Source organism: Natrix helvetica, assembly GCF_964273705.1.
Source record: "Natrix helvetica genome assembly, chromosome: 8".
NCBI lineage: Eukaryota > Metazoa > Chordata > Lepidosauria > Squamata > Natricidae > Natrix > Natrix helvetica.
The window spans coordinates 405,245-425,736 of record NC_138559.1 but is presented as its reverse complement, the minus strand read 5'-3'; the positions used below and the strand labels follow the sequence as shown (position 1 = coordinate 425,736).

General features: G+C 40.8%; 1 protein-coding gene across 1 annotated transcript in view; it reads left to right on the top strand.

Annotated features, from left to right (window-relative positions):
• Positions 1 to 20,492, top strand: part of SLC4A5 (solute carrier family 4 member 5) — a 105,283-nt gene that overhangs the window by 22,636 nt on the left and 62,155 nt on the right. The window contains exons 3-4 of the mRNA XM_081961245.1: positions 11,321 to 11,481; positions 19,247 to 19,399. Of these exons, the coding sequence (XP_081817371.1) occupies positions 11,321 to 11,481; positions 19,247 to 19,399 (314 nt within the window). The remainder of the gene's footprint in view (positions 1 to 11,320; positions 11,482 to 19,246; positions 19,400 to 20,492) is intronic.

Sequence of the window (20,492 nt, the reverse complement as noted above, 5' to 3'; positions counted from 1 at the left end):
AACTGTATCATTGAAAAGGAAGGTAATAGGGTTACTGCCAAATTAACAAATGGTTTATATGTTATATCTGATGCCCATACAGCTAACCCAGTGTATGATAATGGGAAACCACATGATGAATGCATACATTTACTACATAGGCGTATGGGGCACATTAATTTCAAGATGATGCAACAAACTGTTAAATTGTCAGAAGGAGTAAAATTAAAACCTTGCAGTAAATACTTACATTGTAATGTATGTAGTCAGGAGAAAAGCAAGGTTACTCCAGCAAACAGACGAAATGGTTTTAAAACAAAGGAACCTCTGGAAGTTGTTTTTGCTGATCTAATTGGACCTCTGAAACCCAGTTTGGGAGGCCTGCTATGTTTTGAGTATCATGGATCATTATTCAAGATACGGTTTCTGCTATTTACTGAAAAACAAAACAGAAACATTTCAACATTTCTTTTTTTTTTAATTAAAAGAGTTTTATACAAACAAATTTTCCCCCTTTTCACCCCCCCGCCATACAATGTAAATCTCATACAGATGCTATGCCCCCCCAACCCCCCCGCAAAAATTCTCATTCAAATATTATACCAAATAATTTGCCCCCTCCCCTCCCCCCGTCTTAAAGTAAATTACTCATATTGTAGCCCCTCTCCTCCCAACAATCACAATATAAATTTCTCTTAGAGTAACAATAGCACATTAATCCCATCTTCTAAGCTAATTTAACATATATAACTCATAATATAAATTTCTCCTAAAATAACAATATTTCATTAATCCCATATTCTAGTTTATTTATACATATATATTGCCCCGCCCTCCACCCTAACCCTCCCCCACCTCCCACTCAAACCCACCCTCCTGACTTCCGCTGTATACCACTCTAACAATTCCAAGCATCCCATATATTATTTACTCTGATCATCTATCAATCTAAACATTCTTACCTAAAGGCTACATAGTACTTCCTAGTCTGGTATTTATTCTGTATGTAATCAATCCATTTTACCCATTCCTGTGTATAATTCTCCTGCTTCTGACCTTTTAAGAAAGCTGAAATTTTTGCCATTTCAGCGAACCCCGCCACCTTCTGAGTCCATTGACCAATTGTCGGTAAAAAATCTTTCTTCCAATGTTGCGCAATCAACAACCTAGCTGCTGTGACCATATGCAAGACCAATTTTGTTTCCCCTTTGGTAAAATCCTTAGCTATACCCAATAAAAACATTTGCGGAGTGAATTGTATTCTTTTCTTAAATACATTCTGCATAACCCACCATATTTTTATCCAAAAAGCTTTAACCTTGTTACAAGTCCACCATACATGAAAAAAGGTAGCATCTAGGCACCCACATCTCCAACATTTTGGTTGAACATTTGGGTACATTTCTTTAATTGTCTAAGATTTGCTGAAAGAAAAATGAAATCTAAGGTGATTACTGTTGTAACCGATAACGGAACTGAATTTACAAACTGTAAATTTCAAACAATGTTTGAATGCAGCCTCCATCAGTAACCAAGAAAGAAACCACTCAACTCCATATTTCAGAATTAAGAGTACTTTTACTGGTTATGAGTAGATAGCAGCTAGACAAAGCAAGATCTGAGGCAAAAGCGCGCATAATCATAGATATCAATATGTGACCCAACTCCCTCCCCCTAGTAACCCCATCACCCAGTCCAATCCACACACCCCACAGGTGTCATGTGGGCTGCAGCTTCAAAACCCATCATCAGGTTGGTATGCCGGATGGTTGGCCTTGGCGGCAATTCCACTATCTGCAGCATGCGCAGTAGATGGTGAGAAAACCACTCCCTTCTTCATTCACTCCTGTGCTGAAGCTTCCCCTCCCAAATACCATGTCATCCCCTCCCTCCCCGTTTCAATGGCAGCCGAAAGCAAGCAGCAAAGCAGAGGCTGACATCCGGCCCTCCATCAGGAAAGGACATCACCCCTGGAAAAAAAACATAGAGAAAAAAAAAACAAGAACAAGACAGGTTAGACATATATATATGGCAACATGAGTCAGGGCTTATTGGGATAGGTAGAGTAGAATTTCCGCAAAAGCCTAGGAGCTCTAACATGGGACTTATCAACCCATTCAGCTTGGGAGGGGGGAAAATGTTTCCAGGAGACCAGATACTGAATCTAATTCCTACGTTTCCTGGAGTCCAAAATCTCTTTGATCTCAAAATGCTGCTCTCTTTCAATGAGAAGAGGGGCAGGAGACGGCGGTACGGGTGTCTGAACAGAGGAAGTGTGCACTGGTTTCAGACGGTTAACATGAAACACGGGGTAAATACGGTTGAGATACTTTGGCAATTCCAACCGTACAGAAACAGGATTAATGATCTTCACAATAGGAAACGGACCAACATACTTAGGCCCTAATTTCTTTGACTTTTGGGTAGTTTGGAGAAATTTGGTAGACAGAAAAGCTTGATCCCCAATCTTGTACTCCCTTTCTTTCACCCTCTTCTTGTCATCCTGTTTCTTGTGTGCTCGATGAGCAGCTTCCAATGTCTTTCGGGCTATGGGCCAAACCTTTTGGAGCTGGTCACTCCACTCTGAGAGGGACAAGACTTGTGGTTTTCCATGGGGCAATTCTGGGATTGGCACAAAGTCCTGCCCAAAGACAAGTCTAAACGGGGTGAAACCGGTGCTGCTGTGCACAGAGTTGTTGTAGCTACTTCAGCATGTGGTAACAGTTCAGTCCAATTACATTGCTGATAATTGATATAACACCGGAGGTATTGTTCCAAAACAGAGTTAGTCCTTTCACAAGCTCCATTAGTCTGGGGATAGTGGGCGGAGCTTAACCCCTGGGCGGAGCCAATTAACTTCAGAACCTCCTTCCAGAAGAGGAGTGTACCCCTCTATCTGATATTATGCGGTCCGGCACCCCATGCAAACGGTATATATGTGTAATAAACAATTTAGCTAAAGATTTAGCTGAAGGGATCTTGGAACAAGGCACAAAATGAACCTGTTTAGAGAACAAGTCCGTGACTACCCAGAACACGGTATTTCCTTGACTCTCTGGTAATTCTATAATGAAATCCATTGATATTTCCTTCCACGGGGATTCAGGATGGGCTACACCTTGAAGCAGGCCTTGGGGCTTCCCTGGTGGCTGCTTAGCAGCAGCACATACGGGGCAACTGTCCACATATGACTCAATGTCTTTTTTCAAAGACAGCCACCAAAATTGTCTTTTAATGAGATGCAGAGTTTTCACAAACCCAAAATGCCCTGCCATGCGGGAATCATGAGCTCATTGTAGCACCCAAGACTTCATGCTTGCAGGAACATACAATTTAGCACCTATCCAAGCCAGTCCATCTTTCATGGTGCATTCATCTGAATGTTCCTTAAACCAGTAGTCGGACTCAAGGCCTTCCTTGAGTTTGCAGATGAGGTCTGTTGTGACCTCCAAATTAGAGTTGCCTTGGCTTCTGGTAACCATTGGAGCAGCAAGACTTTTCGCTGGGATGACGGGAAGCACCATACTCAAATTTGAACTGTTGTATTGTGGGACTCTGGATAATGCATCCGCCATAAAGTTCTTCCCTCCAGGGATGTACTTTAGTGTGAAATTGAATCGGTTGAAATGTTGCGCCCAACGCATTTGTTTAGGAGACAGCTTTTGAGGGGTCTTTAACGCCTCCAGATTTTTGTGATCAGTCCACACCTCAAAAGGGTGTTTAGTTCCCTCAAGGAAATGTTGCCAGGTCACCAAAGCCCACCTGACAGCAAAAGCTTCTTTTTCCCATATAGCCCATCGCCTCTCCATCTCTGTCAGTTTTCGGGAGGTATAAGCGCAAGGCTGCAGGTGCCCATCAGTGTTTGTTTGAAGTAACACTGCCCCCACCACCACATCACTAGTGTCAGCTTGAACGATAAATGGTGCATCCATGTCCGGGTGTTTCAAAACGGGTTCAGCTGCAAAGAGCCGCTTCAGGGACTCCTCCGGGTGCCGTCCACTAAGCAGTGCCAGAGGGCGGCGCCCAGGAGCAGGGCCTTCTCTGTGATGGGCCCAGCCCTCTGGAATGACCTCCCCCCCGATATTAGGATTGCTACCGACCTCCGCTCCTTCCGTACAAAACTCAAGACCCACCTTTTCCAACTAGCTGGCCTGGCTCAACTATAGTTTCATCTCCAATTCTCCTGGCAATTTTAAACTTTCTACACTTTAAAAATTTTAAATTGGGGTATTTTAATTTTTAACCTTATTATTATTGTTGTTTTTGTATTGTAACAATTGTTGTGACTTTATACCTCCTCCGTGTAATGTAATGTCTTACCATGTAACATGTGATTTATTTATTGTACGCCGCCCCGAGTCCCTTTGTGGAGAGGGAGCGGCTAACAAGTCTAATAAATACAATACAAATATATTCAGTTTTTCGAATGTGGCCTGACATTCCATAGTCCATTTCAATGGCTTCCCCAGTTTGGGTTTGGCCTCCTGTTTTGTAATGGGTAGCGCAATGCTGGCGAAGGAGGGAATAAATTGACAATAAAAATTCGCAAATCCCGGAGACGACTTCCGGTCCCTGAAGGCGACGGACGTTCACGTCCGCTGCTCGTCTTCTCGGTGGGCTCCCCTTAAGCTTAGGGGGAGCACAGGGAGCCTTGGAGGGGATCCCTGCCATAGGGCGGCTTGTTGGGGCCCCCTGGATCGGCGGCGGCTGCAGGGGGTCTCCAGCTTCGCCCCAGGGAGCGTGGGGGGTGTGCAGCAGCGCACCTTCGCCGAGCGGAGACTGGAAGGAAACAACTAATCGGACGTTACAGCTGAAATGCGGTGAGGTGGGAAGTTTCCCTCAATCTCCTTTTTAACTACTCAATTGATGAACAGCAGCCTTTCTTAAACTGTGCTTTCAATCTTTGGAAGTGTTAAGACTGGAGGGGGGGTTTCACACACACACCCTTGGAAAAGCGGCAATTGGAAAATCCCTCTCTCTCGGAAGAGAGAGAGAGAGAGTTAAAAGTTACTTTCTCTTCCTCTAAGCAATGAGAGGATGATTTCTTGCTACAACTGCAAAGGAGGACTGCTGAGTTGATTCTTTTAAACTATTTTATGGAAACTTTGGACGTTGCTTTCTGATCTCCTGTGAAGGCGGAGCCAAGATGGCCAACTTCCTCCTTCTTCTTGCACTTATGAATGAAGTTTCCCTTTAGAAAGAATTTCTGGCTTTGTATTATATCACACCCTAGAGATCTCCAGGAGCCTCTCCTTGCACGTATCACCCTTGGATTTGGAACACTTGATTTATATCATCTGGCTTGGAGCTGTGTAGAGACCAATGCTCTCCTCTGGACTTGTTTGCCTTTTGACTTTTCCCGGTTGTGTCGTTCCACAGACACCATTTCTTTGTTCAGACTTATAGCTATCTCTGAACTTGATATGGGTCCTAAAAAATTACCGCCTGGCAAGCCGTCTTCGGCCCCAACATCTTCTACGTCCAGCCCGGTCACCCAAAAGACACCACTGGCTTCATTTTTACAACCTAAAGTGACTGAAGAGAGCTCAAAGGAATTATCCATTGAGCAAATGTTTCAAACTATTATAAAAGGACAGGACGAACTGAAAAAGCAACTGGCAGATTTAACTGATGAGCTCAGAGAAACGCAACAACAAACAACACAAAATAAACAGAGAATAGGTGTGCTGGAGGAGGGCACGACTGGGCTGAGGGAAGAGGTTAAGACAATCCAGAAGGGGAATGTAGAATTTGAAAATCATATGATAAAGGTGGAATTTGAGAGAATGTCTTTTTTTCTTAGATTTCAAAACTTGCCAGAAACAGAGAATGAAGATCTCAAAGAGATCATGACCACAATCTTAGCAGAATATATTAAAAGAGATAAACAGCTATGGTGGGATATTGATTTGATCTATAGAATTAACTCAGCATACGCTAGAACACACAACGTGCCAAGGGAAACATATGTTAAATTTCTTAGAAAGACTACAAGAGATGAGGTCTTAGGAGCTCAAACGGTGGGACCACTAAAATATAAAGACAAAAAAATAGCCATTCTTAAACAGATTCCAAAGAAACTAAGAGATAAGAAGAAATATTCCTCTTTAGCAAAGAAATTATATAATAGTGGAATCTGGTTTAGATGGCTATTGCCAGAAGGAATGCTGATTTTCTGGGAGGGCAGTAGAACTAGAATCAACAAAGGCGGAGGCCTTTATGAAGAAACACAGTGCCCTCCTAGATGAAACAGGGGACAGTACACAAGATATGAAGGAGGGAGGGGCCACGGCTCTGCCGGCAGACAGGGGGAGGATGCAACACTTAGAAGACTCAGGTCACAAAAATGAGTTGAAACATTATTGCAATTGTTGTTATAATGTAATTTTTGGAAGTGATACAAAAGATGATTGAATATATTGATGATTGAATGTAAAAACAAAAAGCTGCCAATGTTTATTCAAATTCTGATGTTTTCTTTTTCTTTTTTGTAAAAATTGTGAGATTTGGGGGGATTTCTATCTTCTGCATGATGTAGCTGTCAAAATTTTCTATACCTATTTACCTTTTTCCTCAAAACATTTGTAAAAAACCAATAAAATTTTACAATAAAAAAAATCGCAAATCCCAAGAAACTCTGTAAATGTTTGCGGGTGTGGGGGGGGGGGTGCCCATTTGGTGATGGTTTGGACTTTAGCTGGGTCCATTTTGGTGCCATTGTGGGAGATGCGATAACCAAGGTAGTCATTTTTTTCCTGATGAAATTCACATTTAGACAATTTGGCATAAAGCTCCGCCGCGTGGAGTTTTTTGAGAACTGAACGCACCAATGTCACGTGTTCTTCACATGTTTCGGTCTAAATAAGGATGTCATCAAGATAAACTATCACACCCTTGTACAGGTGGTCATGCAAAACTTCATTTATTAGTTGCATGAAAACCGCTGGTGCCCCCTGTAGGCCAAAAGGGAGTACTCGGAATTGAAAACAACCAAATGGGCAGTTGAAAGCAAGCAGCAAAGCAGAGGCTGACAAATGTTGAGATCAGCTGGTATTGAGCATAAACATTCTGCTCCTTATAGACCACAACATAACTCGTTTATAGAACGAAGGGGGCAAACATTACAAGCCATGGCTCGAACTATGTTAGTTGATTCAGGATTGCCTGAAACACTGTGGGGTGAAGCTATGATGTGTAGTAACCATGTTTTAAATAATGTGGTAAATACAACAACTGGTGAATTGCCATTCACTCGTTGGCATGGCAGAAAACCTGATTTAAGCTGTCTTCACACATTTGGAGCTCCGGCATGGGTGCATATTCCCTCACAAGTAAGACTGAAGGGACAACATAGAGCTCGACAGTTATTTTTCATAGGTTACGAGGCCAACCATAGATCGTTTAGGTTTTGGGGAAAAAGCACGACTAAAGTATACTGTAGTTCTAGTGCTCGATTTATTGAATCCGTTGGGTGGGATAAATTGGAATATAACAACGATGTAGTTATTGACACCCATGTATTACCTAGTGATGAAATAGGAAAACCAGCTATAGCAATTAAAGAGGAAGTGCAGAGTCAGGATGAGTTAGAAGAACGGGAGCAGACGCAACAGGAGAGTCCACTGGTGAGCCCTGAGTTGCCTAGATGTTCAACCCTTGTAACACGACCACCTGACAGATATCAAGCTAGTATAGCGTGTCAAGTAGATAAAGTTCCTGCTACGTATCATGAACTATCCACGTATCCTAAAGAGGAGCAAATAGTTTGGAAAAAAGCAATGAATAGGGAACTGAAATCCTTACAAGAGTTGGAGGTATATGACAATGTAAAGTTACCCCCAGGTAAACACGCAATAGGATGTAAATGGATTTACAAGGTTAAGACAAGTGTAGATGGGACTGTTACCCATAAAGCCAGATTAGTAGCACAAGGTTTTGATCAGTCAGCCAATGACTATGATGAGGTATTTGCACCTAGTTTAAGGGCTACAACATTACGTGCATCATTAGTTTGGGCAGCTAGGCATGGATATGTAGTGAATCATTTAGATGTCGAGACGGCATATCTCCATGCACAGTTGCAACATACTATATATTTAAAGAAACCTTTAGGGTTAAACACTGATAGAAACACTGATTGCTGGAAGTTAAAAAAGAGTCTTTATGGGTTAAAGCAATCAGGCTATGAATGGAATCAATGCATAGTGAAGGAATTTGCAAAGATAGGTTTCAAAGCTGGAATGGCTGATCCTTGTTTATTTAAGAAAGAAAGCAATGGTATGATTTCATTGTTACTATTGTTCACTGATGATATAGCAGTGATGGCGAACCTTTTTTGGCTTGCGTGCCACAAGTGGGGGGAGCGCAGGGGGGTCGTGCACAACCCCCCCATTTTTACATGCTTTTTTCACCCTCCCCAGGCTCCAGAGGCTTTATAGGAGCCTGGGGAGGGCGAAAAGAGCCTCCCCGCCCCCCCAGAAGCCCTCTGGTGGCTTCAGGGACCATCCGGAGGCTTCCCTGAAGCCTTCGGAACGCTTAAAACGACCCTCCGATCAAACTAGAAGTCACTTCCGGTTTGCACGGAGGGTCGTTTTAAGCGCTCCAAAGGCGTCAGGGAAGCCTCCGGACGGTCCCTGAAGCCTTCGGAACGCTTAAAACGACCCTCCGATCAAACCGGAATGGGATTGGTTGCTGTTACCTCAAGCAGCCATAAGAGGGAGCCAGAATGACTGTTAGCTCTTTGTTTGTTAGATGCTGATCGGTGGATACTGCTTGTGAGTTACTGTGAATTTTGCTACTGTTAGCTACTTTGTGTGCGGAACTGATTATATGATACTGGACTGTGTTCGATGGATAACTGACTGACTGAACTGTGTGTAAATTGAACTCCGAATACCTCTATTTTCCACAAAAGTAAAACCCTATTTAAACTGCAGTGTCTCTGTATGCGTGTTCAGGGTTTGTGCGTGTTCTTCCACACCACTCTCATTACTCTGCTCTGCACACTCGCTCTTCTAACGGGGAGCTTACCTAACAGGCTCCCCTGTCCATTCATAGTAGAAACTGGCTTCCCCATTGACTTTGCTGGTCAGAAGGTCACAAAAGGTGGTCACGTGACCTGGGGACACAGCAACGGTCATAAATATGAAGCAGTTGTCAAGCATCTGAACTTCTGTCACCTGACCATAGGGAGCTGCAAAGGTTGTGATTGTAACTGTGAATGGCCAAGTGGAGAGCTAACTTTGCTTACTTACTGCAAATATATAAAACAAACCCTTTTGAAATCCTCAAACTTTAATCAAAGTATTAATGAAAATGTTAAGGCGTCCTTATGTTATTGAATTTTAAGTTCACCATTTAAAATAACTCAAATACAAATCCTTATGGAATGTCCTCTATCGGCTGAGATTCTAGAAGCATTAGCCAGTTATTTTTCATTAATATACTGAGTCTCCCTGTATTGGTGGAGGAAGTGGAATTTGGAGACTCTAATAGCACTTTTGATCTCACTTCAATCTCTTGGTTGTGAAGAACAAAGCATCATGGGTGCTTATGTCCAAGAAAAACAAAGCTATACTATAAAGCCAAACAGCTAATAACATAGCTCTATTTTTTAATAATTCATTTGTCTTTCTTGTTCATGGTAGTTTTGGGATTGTATCACATGATCCCTCCATTGTGGAAGGTGGGGACTAAGCCATCCACACCTTAGCCTCTTCACAGTGGCTCCATATAAACAATCTTGAGCAAACACTAAATAAAAAACTTGGGGACTTTCCCCATGGCTCTCTAGCCAGAGTTGTGTGGGAGGCTATCCAAATCTTTTAAATGAATAAGCAAACCTTTTGCTGAAATGAAGATGAAATGTGAATTCATTCACATGTCCAGTAACCTCAAGGCAGAAAGAGGGAAGCAGGGAAAGCTGAAATTCCAAGATTCTTCTTCTATCTTTAGAATTTTCTCCCACCAAAATTAATTTAATTTTTGTTTTGCTTCTCATTCTGTTACAAATTATGTCATTCTAGCTGAGTGGCGATGGGTGGGGGAAACTTTGGCAAGATGTCCCCTAATGTCTCTTCTTTTAGCCCATTGGCAGTTATGAAAAACCAGTTTGCATTGTAATTATCCAAGATGTATCATGTACAAACAACATTTGGCAAAACCTAACCAAAAGTGGTTAATCTTGAAACAGCTGAGCAGAGTCAGGCTAGCTGGAATTTAAAAAAAAAAACCATTTTGGAAATAGTCCTAAGGGGGCTGCTGTTCAAAGGGCAACTGGACTTCCGTGTTTTTTTCCTTGAAAACATCTTGCTTCTCATCCAAGAAACTTCTTCAGTTCCTGGATGAGAAGTGAAATGGTTTCAAGGAAAAAACCCAAGAAAGCCCATTTGCCCTTTGAACAGCAGCCCCTTTGGGACAACCGTGGCCTGGATGGCCCAGAATCTGCATAGACCTTCTGGAAATGGGTAAAGACAAACCACTTCCTGATATTCCAGGTGTCACACAGTTTGTTTTAGTTCAGCTCCAATCGTGTCATGGTTGGTTTAGTTCAACATGACCCAGCTACTAGCCCAGCATAGCAGAGAGGCTAGCTTTTTAGACTCCCATTGTTAGGTTCATTTTGCCTGGAGGTGAAGAGTTTTGGCACGGAATAAATCCCTTCTCCATCACATAATTGCTATATTTCCCTTGCTGCATGCAGACTGATGAAAGGGGATTTGTTCTAATCCCAATGACCAGGTATTCCCTCTTCCTGACATGTAAAGATAGGAGATCCGTGACGGGCAGAACTTTATTTCTCTTGGTCTCTAAAGAAAATGTCTTTTCTTCCCAGAACTTGGTGTTACTTCCATTGTAGCCTCCTTCCTAAGCTTTTAGAATACAGAATACAGAACGCAGAATAGCAGAGTTGGAAAAGGTCCTAAGCTTTATACCCACCACTCCAAGAGGCAAGCTCTTCATGGACTAATTGTTCCTTATTTCCAAGTTGGGTCTCTCTTTTAACAAGCTTCCACTGTCACTTCTTCTCCTACCCTCAGGAGCATGAGAGAAAAAAAAAACCCAGCTCTATGAGTGGCCCTCAAGCACTGGAATTAGAGCTGCTACACAGTTGTTCTAATTTTATTGTAAAGTGACATGAACTGAAACTTCCAGGCTTGAAAGTGCATCTGTCTTCCCTTCCCCTTTTATCCTAAGAAACCAGGGAGGGTTCCTTCTGGAACGTTTGCCATCTCCCTTTTCCTTCAGTTGTCTCTTATCTTACTGTTGTCCAGTCTGGTCTCCCAGGTCATTCCTACAGACCATTTCACGTGGCAAAAAAGATGCTCTTTCTTTGTTTCAGATGGATTAAGTTTGAAGAGAAGGTGGAAGAAGGAGGGGAGCGATGGAGTAAACCTCATGTATCAACTCTGACTTTGCATAGCTTGTTTGAACTGCGCACTTGCCTGCAGATGGGAACCATCCTGTTAGATCTTGATGGCTACTTCCTGCCACAAATCATAGGTAAGGTAAGATCTGCAAAGAGTACTATGACATGTGGGAGTCAGGCGCAGAGAATGCTCCGTCAGTCTTACTGAGAGCTCAGGTGTTAAGGGCGTCATTTGAAGAACTCTGTGTCCGAGGGGATAGGAATGCTCTCTGTGTGATGACCTATTCATGTGCAGAAGCCGTGGCTTCAGGAGCAAGGGCTATGTTGCAATGCCTGCATCCTTGTAAGGATGATTGTCACAATCCTTCTGCATTCATATCCAATGCTTCCAAAGACATTAGAGTCCAGCTTAATCTGGGGCATAAGGAGTTCAACCGGGGTTTAACAAGTGCGTAACCTTCTTAGACGATCATAAAGTCCCACCCAGCTCAGGAAATTCCTAGCCTCCAGGGCTAATCATCCTCATTGCTGCCTGGCATAATTCTTTGGAGGATACACTTATTTCTAGCACATGTTGTAAGTCTGTGACCGTGATTGTCTTACAGGATCCTATTGGAGGGCGACCCCCATCTTTCCCCAGAGTCACACGGTGGCTCTTTTAATACACGGATGGGACTGAAAGTGGCAGAAGAGATGGGATGGACCTGCTGGTCATGATGGCCTGAGCCGCTACAGCCTTTGCCCTGTTCTTTTAATGACTTGTTATCTACATGCCTGACTTGCTATTCTGTCCATACATGTGACTGAACATGGGTTTAAAGCCCTACTGTGATGGGGAAAGCTCCACAAGCTTTACACCTGGCTGTGAACACACTGATTTTGGACCTCCTTCTACAATGTAAAAAGGGGAGGGGTGGGGGGGGGAGAATGCGGTGGGAGGGAGGAAAGAAGGCAGGAGAAATCCACAAACTCCAGCTTCCTTGCACAGAGTTTTCGAAGACTTAAAAGTATCATTTCATTCTAGTGCCTGAATCAAATCATAGGAAAAGTTGAAAGGCCCCCAAGCTAATCAGCATTTGCTGTTACTCATACATACCCTGTATAACAACATGACATTCAAAATTAGCAATCTTTATTTGAGCATGAAGTTATTAGACAAGCTCATATTCTCAGTCCAATTTTTACATAAATAGTGGGCTGCTATGTTTCAATAACATTCAGGGTGAGCATCTTTAAGGAGTCCATCTATCCACTTGCTCTCATGCTGTGGCTCATTCAGTTTTTAGCAACCGTTTTTCAGGACCCCCTTGGTGCCTCACGGACACAAGGACAAGCATCCATGGTCTCTCTTGGGACCATGGTGTGGTCCATACAGTAGTTCAGTTGTGATTAAGAAAATTCCCTTTTCTAACAGGACTTGCATTTCTAACCTTAATTGAGAAATATTAGACCATGGAAATGAGCCATCCTGAAAAAAAGTCCAGCACTTAGATTACCTCCTTCCCACTCACTTTTAGTGCCATATTATAGATAGGACCCCCTCCCCCCACCCCCCACAAGGCAGCATATACTGGATGTGGAGGACAATCAGACCTTGCCAAAGTTCACGGTTTTCTGGTAATGAAACTATAACACATTTTGCAGCACCTACAATGTCTCTTCTACAACCAGAGGCCCTTAATTTTGGCATTTCACTTTGGCCTCAGCCATTGATGCTCCACGGAAATGTGCAGGATGAAATCTTTCGTAGAATCATAGGGCTGGAAAGGACTTTGGAGGTCTTGTTTGCTCAAGGCAGGAGACCTTATACCACTGTGGACAAATGGTTGTCCAAACCTTTCTAGTAAACCTCCAACAATGGAACACCTTCATGCTCTTCCTTTGGTTGATTATTCTCACTGTCAGGTGTCTTTAGTTCGAGGCTGGATCTCCCTTTGATGAGCTTGGACCCATTTCTTCTTCTCCTGCCCCTAGGTGCTATGGAGAACAAACTCACCCCCTCTTTCCTGTTTTTTGTTTTGTTTTTACTCTTCTCATATTTAATCATTTATACAAATGTATGGCTAATTTTGTGATGCCTTTTAACAGCATGATAATCATGCATCAGTTCCAGCTGGTATGACAGGAAGGTTTTAATTTGTATTTGTATTTTTTATTTTTTTTATTTTTTTATTTTTATGTACCCAATTTTATTAACAAATATGTGAAATGCACACACACAAAACTTAGAAGTACAACACATTTACACAATGCAATACAAACAAGAGCTTCCTGTTCTTTCTAATAGCAATTATCAATCGATACCGCTCACCTTATATGATTTCCCTTTCTATTGTATTTCATTTGGATTTCACCATTCTTAACTCTCTTATTTTACTCATAACTATTATTTTTGAGTTTTGTTATATTCCTTCATTGATTCTTGTTTCATTCCTCCATCCACCTATACCATTTATCCCATATCTGGTAGAATTCTGATTCTTCTTTTCCCTGAATTTCTTTAGTTAGTTTGTCCATTTCAGCACAATCTATAACTTTTCTTATTATTTCATCTTCGCTTGGAGTTAATTTGTTTTTCCATTTCTGGGCAAAGGCAATCCTTGCGCCATAATTATATGTAGTATTAAATACTGGATTTCTTTTTTGTATTTCGCAGACATTATTCCTAATTTTAAAAAATTCAGGTTTCCATTCTATTTTAACCCCCATTATTGCCTCCAGCCAATTTTTGATCTTTTTCCAAAAACTTTTAGCCTCCCCACAGGTCCACTATAAATGGTAATATATTCCATATATTGATTCGCATTTCCAACATTTTGGGGAGGTATTTGTTGAGATTTTAGCTAACCTTGTTGGTGCCAGGTGCCATCTATAAAACATTTTGTACTGGTTTTCCTTGTATGCAGCTGATAATGACATTTTTAAGTTTGTTCCCCAAATTTTTTCCCATTTGTCTAATTCAATATTATAGCCAAAGTTCTGCGCCCATTTTATCATTTGTTCTTTCACAATTTCCTCTTTCATTTTATACTTCAGGAGAAATTTATATATTCTCCCTATCATCGTTCTATCTGAGCTTTGAATAATTTTATCCAATTCATGTGGTTCTGTTTCAATGTCATATAACTTGGTATCTTTATTATATTTAGTTTTGATTTGAAGGTAAGTTAGCCAGTCAACGTTCATGTTCTGTTCTGCCAATTCTTCAATTGTTTTTAAATTTCCCTGTCTATCAATTAAGTCTCTATATCTTAGCATTTTGTTCAAATCTATAAAATTTGGATGGGTCGTCCTTTCTGTAGGTGATAGCCAATTCGGAATTTTCACATAGTGGGTTTTTTTTATTTTGAGCCATTTTTGCAATAACGCTCTTCTAATTAAATGATTTTGAAAGTATTTGTGCGTTTTATTTTTATTATCCCATAGGAATGTATGCCAGCTTGCTTGCAAATCATGGCCTTCCAAGGTCAAAATTCTTTTATTCTTTAGCTCTATCCAGTCTTTCACCCATGTTATTGTTACTGCTGATGCGTATAGATCCCAATTTGGTAATGCTAAACCTCCCCTCTCCTTGCTGTCTTGCATTGACTTTAGTTTAATCCTCGCTTTTCGTCCCTGCCAAATAAACCTAGCGGTTATTTTGTTTAATTCTTGAAAGAATTTTTTACCCGGATTAATCAGTGCGGCTTGCAACAGGAATAAGATTCTTGGTAAAATATTCATTTTAATTGTCGCTATACGTCCCATGAGTGATAGTTGAATATTTTTCCAATTTTCTAAATCTTTCTTTATTTGTATCACTAATTTATTATAATTATCATCTTTAATTATGGAACATTTTGCCGACACCCAGATCCCCAAGTATTTCACTTTCTTAGTTATTTGCAAAATTAGTTGTTGTTACTTCCAGTTCCTCTTCTTGCTTTTTTGTCATGTTCTTGGTTATCATTTTTGTTTTGTCTTTATTGATCTTTAGTCCTGCCACTTCGCCATATTCTTCTAATTTTTGAATTAATTTCAGGCTGGATTCTACTGGGTCCTTTAGAACAAATACTAAGTCATCGGCATAGGCTTGGGCCTTATATTCTTCATTTTTGAGTCTTAAACCTTTTATTCCCTGGTCTTTCCAAATTTCATTTAATAAAATTTCCAAAGTCAATATAAACAGCAAAGGAGAGAGGGGGCATCCCTATCTGACTCCTTTTTTATTTCAGTCTTCTCTGTTAATTCTCCATTCATCAGAACTTTGGCTGTCTGATTGTTATAAAATCCTTCTATCATTTTTATAAATTTTTCTCCGAATTTCATCTCGTCCAATAGAGTTATTATAAATTTCCAGATTACGTTGTCAAATGCTTTTTGTGCATCAAGGAAAACCAGTACCATTTGTTTCTCTGATGTGCCTCGTAATACTCTATTATATCTAGGATGATTCTCGCATTATTTTTAATGTGTCTGTGAGGTAAAAATCCGTTTTGGTCCAGGTGTATTTGTTCATTTAAAACCTGTTTAATTCTTCCTGTCATAATTGCTGCAAATATTTTATAATCAGAGTTTAGTAATGAAATTGGCCTGTAGTTTTGAATTTCTTGTAGGCTGGTTTCTTCTTTTGGGATTAGCGATATTATTGCTTCTGTCCATGATTCCGGTATCTTGGCTTTTCCTAAAACTTCATTAAACATTTCCACTCCTAGCTCTTCCAATATTATTTCCAATAGTATAACTCCACCGGTATTCCATCTGGTCCTGGGGTTTTATTATTTTTCTAGTTTTTCAAGACTAATTCCACTTCGGCTAACGTTATTGGCCTGTTTATTGCCTCCCTTTGCTCTTTTGAGATTGGTGTTATCTTTTCTGTGTTTAAATATTGTTTTATTTTGTTTTCCTCCATACTATCTTGTGCGTATAGTTTTGTGAAGTATTTATGAATAATGTGCTTCTTTTCTTCCGCTTTGTATTGAATTCTTCCCTCATCATCTTTTAATTGATATATCATCCTTTTTTCTCTTTCATTCCTCAGTCTGTATGCCAGCCATCGTCCAGGTTTGTTGGCTTGTTCAAAGTAATTTTGTCTGGCCACTTTAATTTTCTGTGCTAATTCCTTTTGAGTTATTAAGTTGATCTTATGTTTTATTATCTCTCTTTTTTCTTTTTAAATTTTATTCTTTGGGTCTTTCTGTAGCTCATCTTCAGCTTCCCTAAGTTCCTTTTGCATACATTCTTGTTGCTCTTTTTGTTTTCTAGTTTTCCTCGCCATGCAGGCAATCGTAAGGCCTCTTGTGTATGCTTTCATAGTGTCCCAGAGATTTTGAATTGAGGTGTCTTCTTTTTTATTTATTCTAAAAAATAGTTTTAATTCTTTCTCCAGCATTTGAGTGTATTCTGTTTCGTTTATAATATTTGAATTCATCATCCATCTTTTTCTTCTTCTTTGACCTTTCCATCTTAATTTTATTGGATTATGATCTGCCCACTCATTTCAATTTCGTCTACTTGATTGCATAGACCAGATGAAATCCAAGCCATGTCAATTCTTGATAGGGACTGGTGGGGGTTCGAATAAAAGATATATTGCTTTCTTGTTTTGTGCCTTTCTCTCCAAATATCATGTAGTTTATATTCCATTGCCATCTCAAAAAAGGATTTGGGTAGCGTACTTGTTTTGTTTTATTTTTATTTATTTTTTATTTTATTTTTATTTTTGCTTTCATAGGTCATTTTTTTTATCCACTATTGCATTATAATCCCCAATTAAGCAAATATTTTCATATTCTAATTCGTTTATTTTGTTGTGTAATTTCCTTGTTTCTGATTTGGTGCATATATGACTACTAATAATATCGGTTTTTCTGTTGTCTCTAATTCAATCATTAGTATCCTGCCTTCTTCATCAGAGTAGACTTCTTTAGAGTTTATTTTTTTCCTTTATATAGGTTGCTATCCCTCTTTTTTTTTTCTGCTAGTGCTGTGTATAATTTCCCTAGTTTTTTGTTTTCCAGTAAGTTCTTATGCTCCCTTTTAATATGCACTTCCTGTATACAGATTATATCTACCTTCAGTTTCTTAAGTTTATTAAACATCTGCGCTCTTTTTTTTTTTTTTGGTGCGTTCAGTCCATTCAAGTTTATTGAAATAATTGTTATTTCTGGTCCATCTTTAGATGGGGTGTTTTTTGTTGCTTCTGATTTGTATCTGACTTTTCCCTCTCGCACCCTCCTTTTCTGCTCTCTCTCTTTCTTGTCTCTGTTCTTCTTTCCTGTTTCTTTCCTTGTCTTCTGATATTTCTTCCTCTTGATTTCTACTTTCTAGGTCCTCTTTACTTCCTTGTTCTTCTTCCCCTGTGCAGTATTTCTCATAGAATTCCTGCGCTTCTTCTATATTCTCTATCTTATACTTTTTTCCTTGCCAAGACACCAGTGCCCCTTCTGGTACCAACCATCTATACATTATTCTGTTTTTATTTAACTGATTTGTTAAAAATTGGTATTGTCTACGTCGTTCACGAATTCTCCGTGGAATCTGTTTAAGCGTGATCAACGCCCCCTCTTTCCTATGACAGCCTTCAAGTATTAGAAGATAGCTATTGTGTCACCCCTAAACCTTCTCCAATAAGCTAAACATAGATAGTTTCCTTAGCTATTCATCATATAATTTGGCTTCAAGATTCCTTATCATCTTTGTTGCAACTGCACCAGCTGTAACTTTTGAATGTTTTTCAGGGGTAGCCTTATGATGCCTTACAGGATTTTCCTCTCATGGATTTGAGTTTTATATTCATTGATGTATGTATGTTGTGTTATCATCATCTAATATCATAGTTATGTTTTTATATAACTTTTAAGTCAATAACTGAAGACAGTTGAAAAAGCGTGTAGCTTTTACTTTACTGCTTGTTCAGAGATTGAAATATGTCTTGATGAATTGTGTTGGGCAACCGTTTGCAGTCTCTGTGTAGCAAGCCAGCGTCGTTCCCAGAAGGCGCCTCGAAAGACATTGGCAAAATGCCTTCATTTCAGCAGCAGTTCAGGAGAGATGTGGGTTCCTACCAGTTCGGACTCGTTCGGCCGAACTGGTAGTGGCTTGCCAGCCTGGGTCGCTGGAACCAGCAGCGATCCAGGCCTGCCACACCTCCAAACCGGTCCCCGGGTCGGTGCGGCATGGTTTCCCCCACCCATTTTTTAATGTTCTGCCCATGTGCAGACCTCTTTATGGGCAACTGCACAAGCACGCAGAGCAGTTGTGCGCACACCGGAACTGGCAGTAATGCTGGCACCAGCCCACCCCTGGTCCAGGATGGTCAGGATGTCTTTGGAAGGTCGTTGGAGGAAAATTAAGGCAGTTCAGTTTGTCTGTTAAAGGTTTCATTCTCCATTTCTACTCTTGGTTTTTTAGGTTTATTTGGATTTATATGCCGCCCTTCTCCAAAAGGACTCAGGGCGGCGTACAACATTAAAAACACACATCACAAAAGTTAAAAAAAGATTAAACCCATTTCCAAAAAGACCAAACTGATTTTTTTTTAAAAAAAAGAAACAATACATTTAAAATAAATTAACATTAACATTAACAGGCCAGGCCGGCTTGCTGGAAAAGCCAACTTTTTAGGGCGCGTCGGAAGGACCGGAGGTCAGGGATTTTGCGAAGCTCCGGGGGCAGCTCATTCCAGAGGGAAGGCGCTCCCACAGAGAAGGCTCTCCCCCTGGGGGTCACCAGCTGGCACTGCCTGGCCGACAGCACCCTGAGGATCTAATCTCCTCAAAGAAAAATTAGCATGGAGAAAATAATTAAGTCTATTCCCTTAAATCCATCTGGTCTGGAAATTCAAGAGTCATCCAGGATTGACAAAAGTTGGGAATATTTTGGCTGGACATCATCAATAATATAATCCATGTTTTTCAGATAATGTCATTGAAAAGCAAATAGAAGATGGCCTTCTAAAGCCAGAGCTGCGAGAGAAAATAAGCTATGTGCTGCTGAGAAAGCACCGGCATCAGATGAAGAAATCCATTCACCGATCCTTGGCAGATATTGGCAAATCTGTCTCAAGCATAAGTGAGTGAAATGACCAGGGCACCATTTTTGGCAAAGCAGGGAAGAGGTGGCAGCTAAAGGGAAGCCTTGAGTTTCTGCTTATGGGCTTCTTTTGCTGCCACAAAATAATCAGGAAGACCCTGAAGGACAGCAAAAGTGGGGAGATGATATGGCTCTGATCAATACTGGGGGAAAAGTTAAAAGAAGATTTTTGGGCAGCAGCCAAAAAAAGCTCATACAATCCTTGGTTGTGTAAGAGGCACAGAATCAAAATCACGTGAAATATTACTACTTAGTAAGGCCTCATCTGGCATCCTGTGGATCCATTTGGTCACCATCAATGTTCCCTCTAATTTTTTTTCAGTGTGAGCAGAAAAGTATAGTGTTTGAGCGGCACATTTTTATGCCTGAGCAGCACCTGAATTTTTTTCACAGGTGTCACCTAAGACAACAACAAAATCAGTATTATTTGAAACTCAAAGTTATGTTTATTCAAGGTACCCGCTTAATTAAAAGTGTTATATAGTATCACTTAACAACGCTCCTGCTTAGCAACCAAAATGTTGGCTCAAAAACTCTGGCATTTGAAGCACGCAAGTCTTAAAGCTGTCAAGTTACAAGATCCTTGCACCCCTAACCCTTTAGGAAAAAAAACCCCAAGGGGTCTTCAAACTTGACAGCTTTAAGACTTGTGGACTTCAACTCCCAGAATTCCTCCTCCAGTCATGTTGGCTCAGGAACTCTGGCATTGAAGCATGCAAGTCTTAAAGCTGTCAAGTTGCAAGACCCTTGCACCCCTAACCCTTTAGAAAAAAAACCCCAGGGTCTTCAAACCTGACAGCTTGAAGACTTGTGGACTTCAACTCCCAGAATTCCTCCTCCAGTCATGTTGGCTCAGGAACTCTGGCATTGAAGCATGCAAGTCTTAAAGCTGTCAAGTTGCAAGACCCTTGCACCCCTAACCCTTTAGAAAAAAAAAACCCAGGGTCTTCAAACCTGACAGCTTGAAGACTTGTGGACTTCAACTCCCAGAATTCCTCCTCCAGTCATGTTGCAGTGACGTCATCTGTGTGGATCTGCTCCATCTTCGGGTTTTTTCACAGGGGGCAGGGCT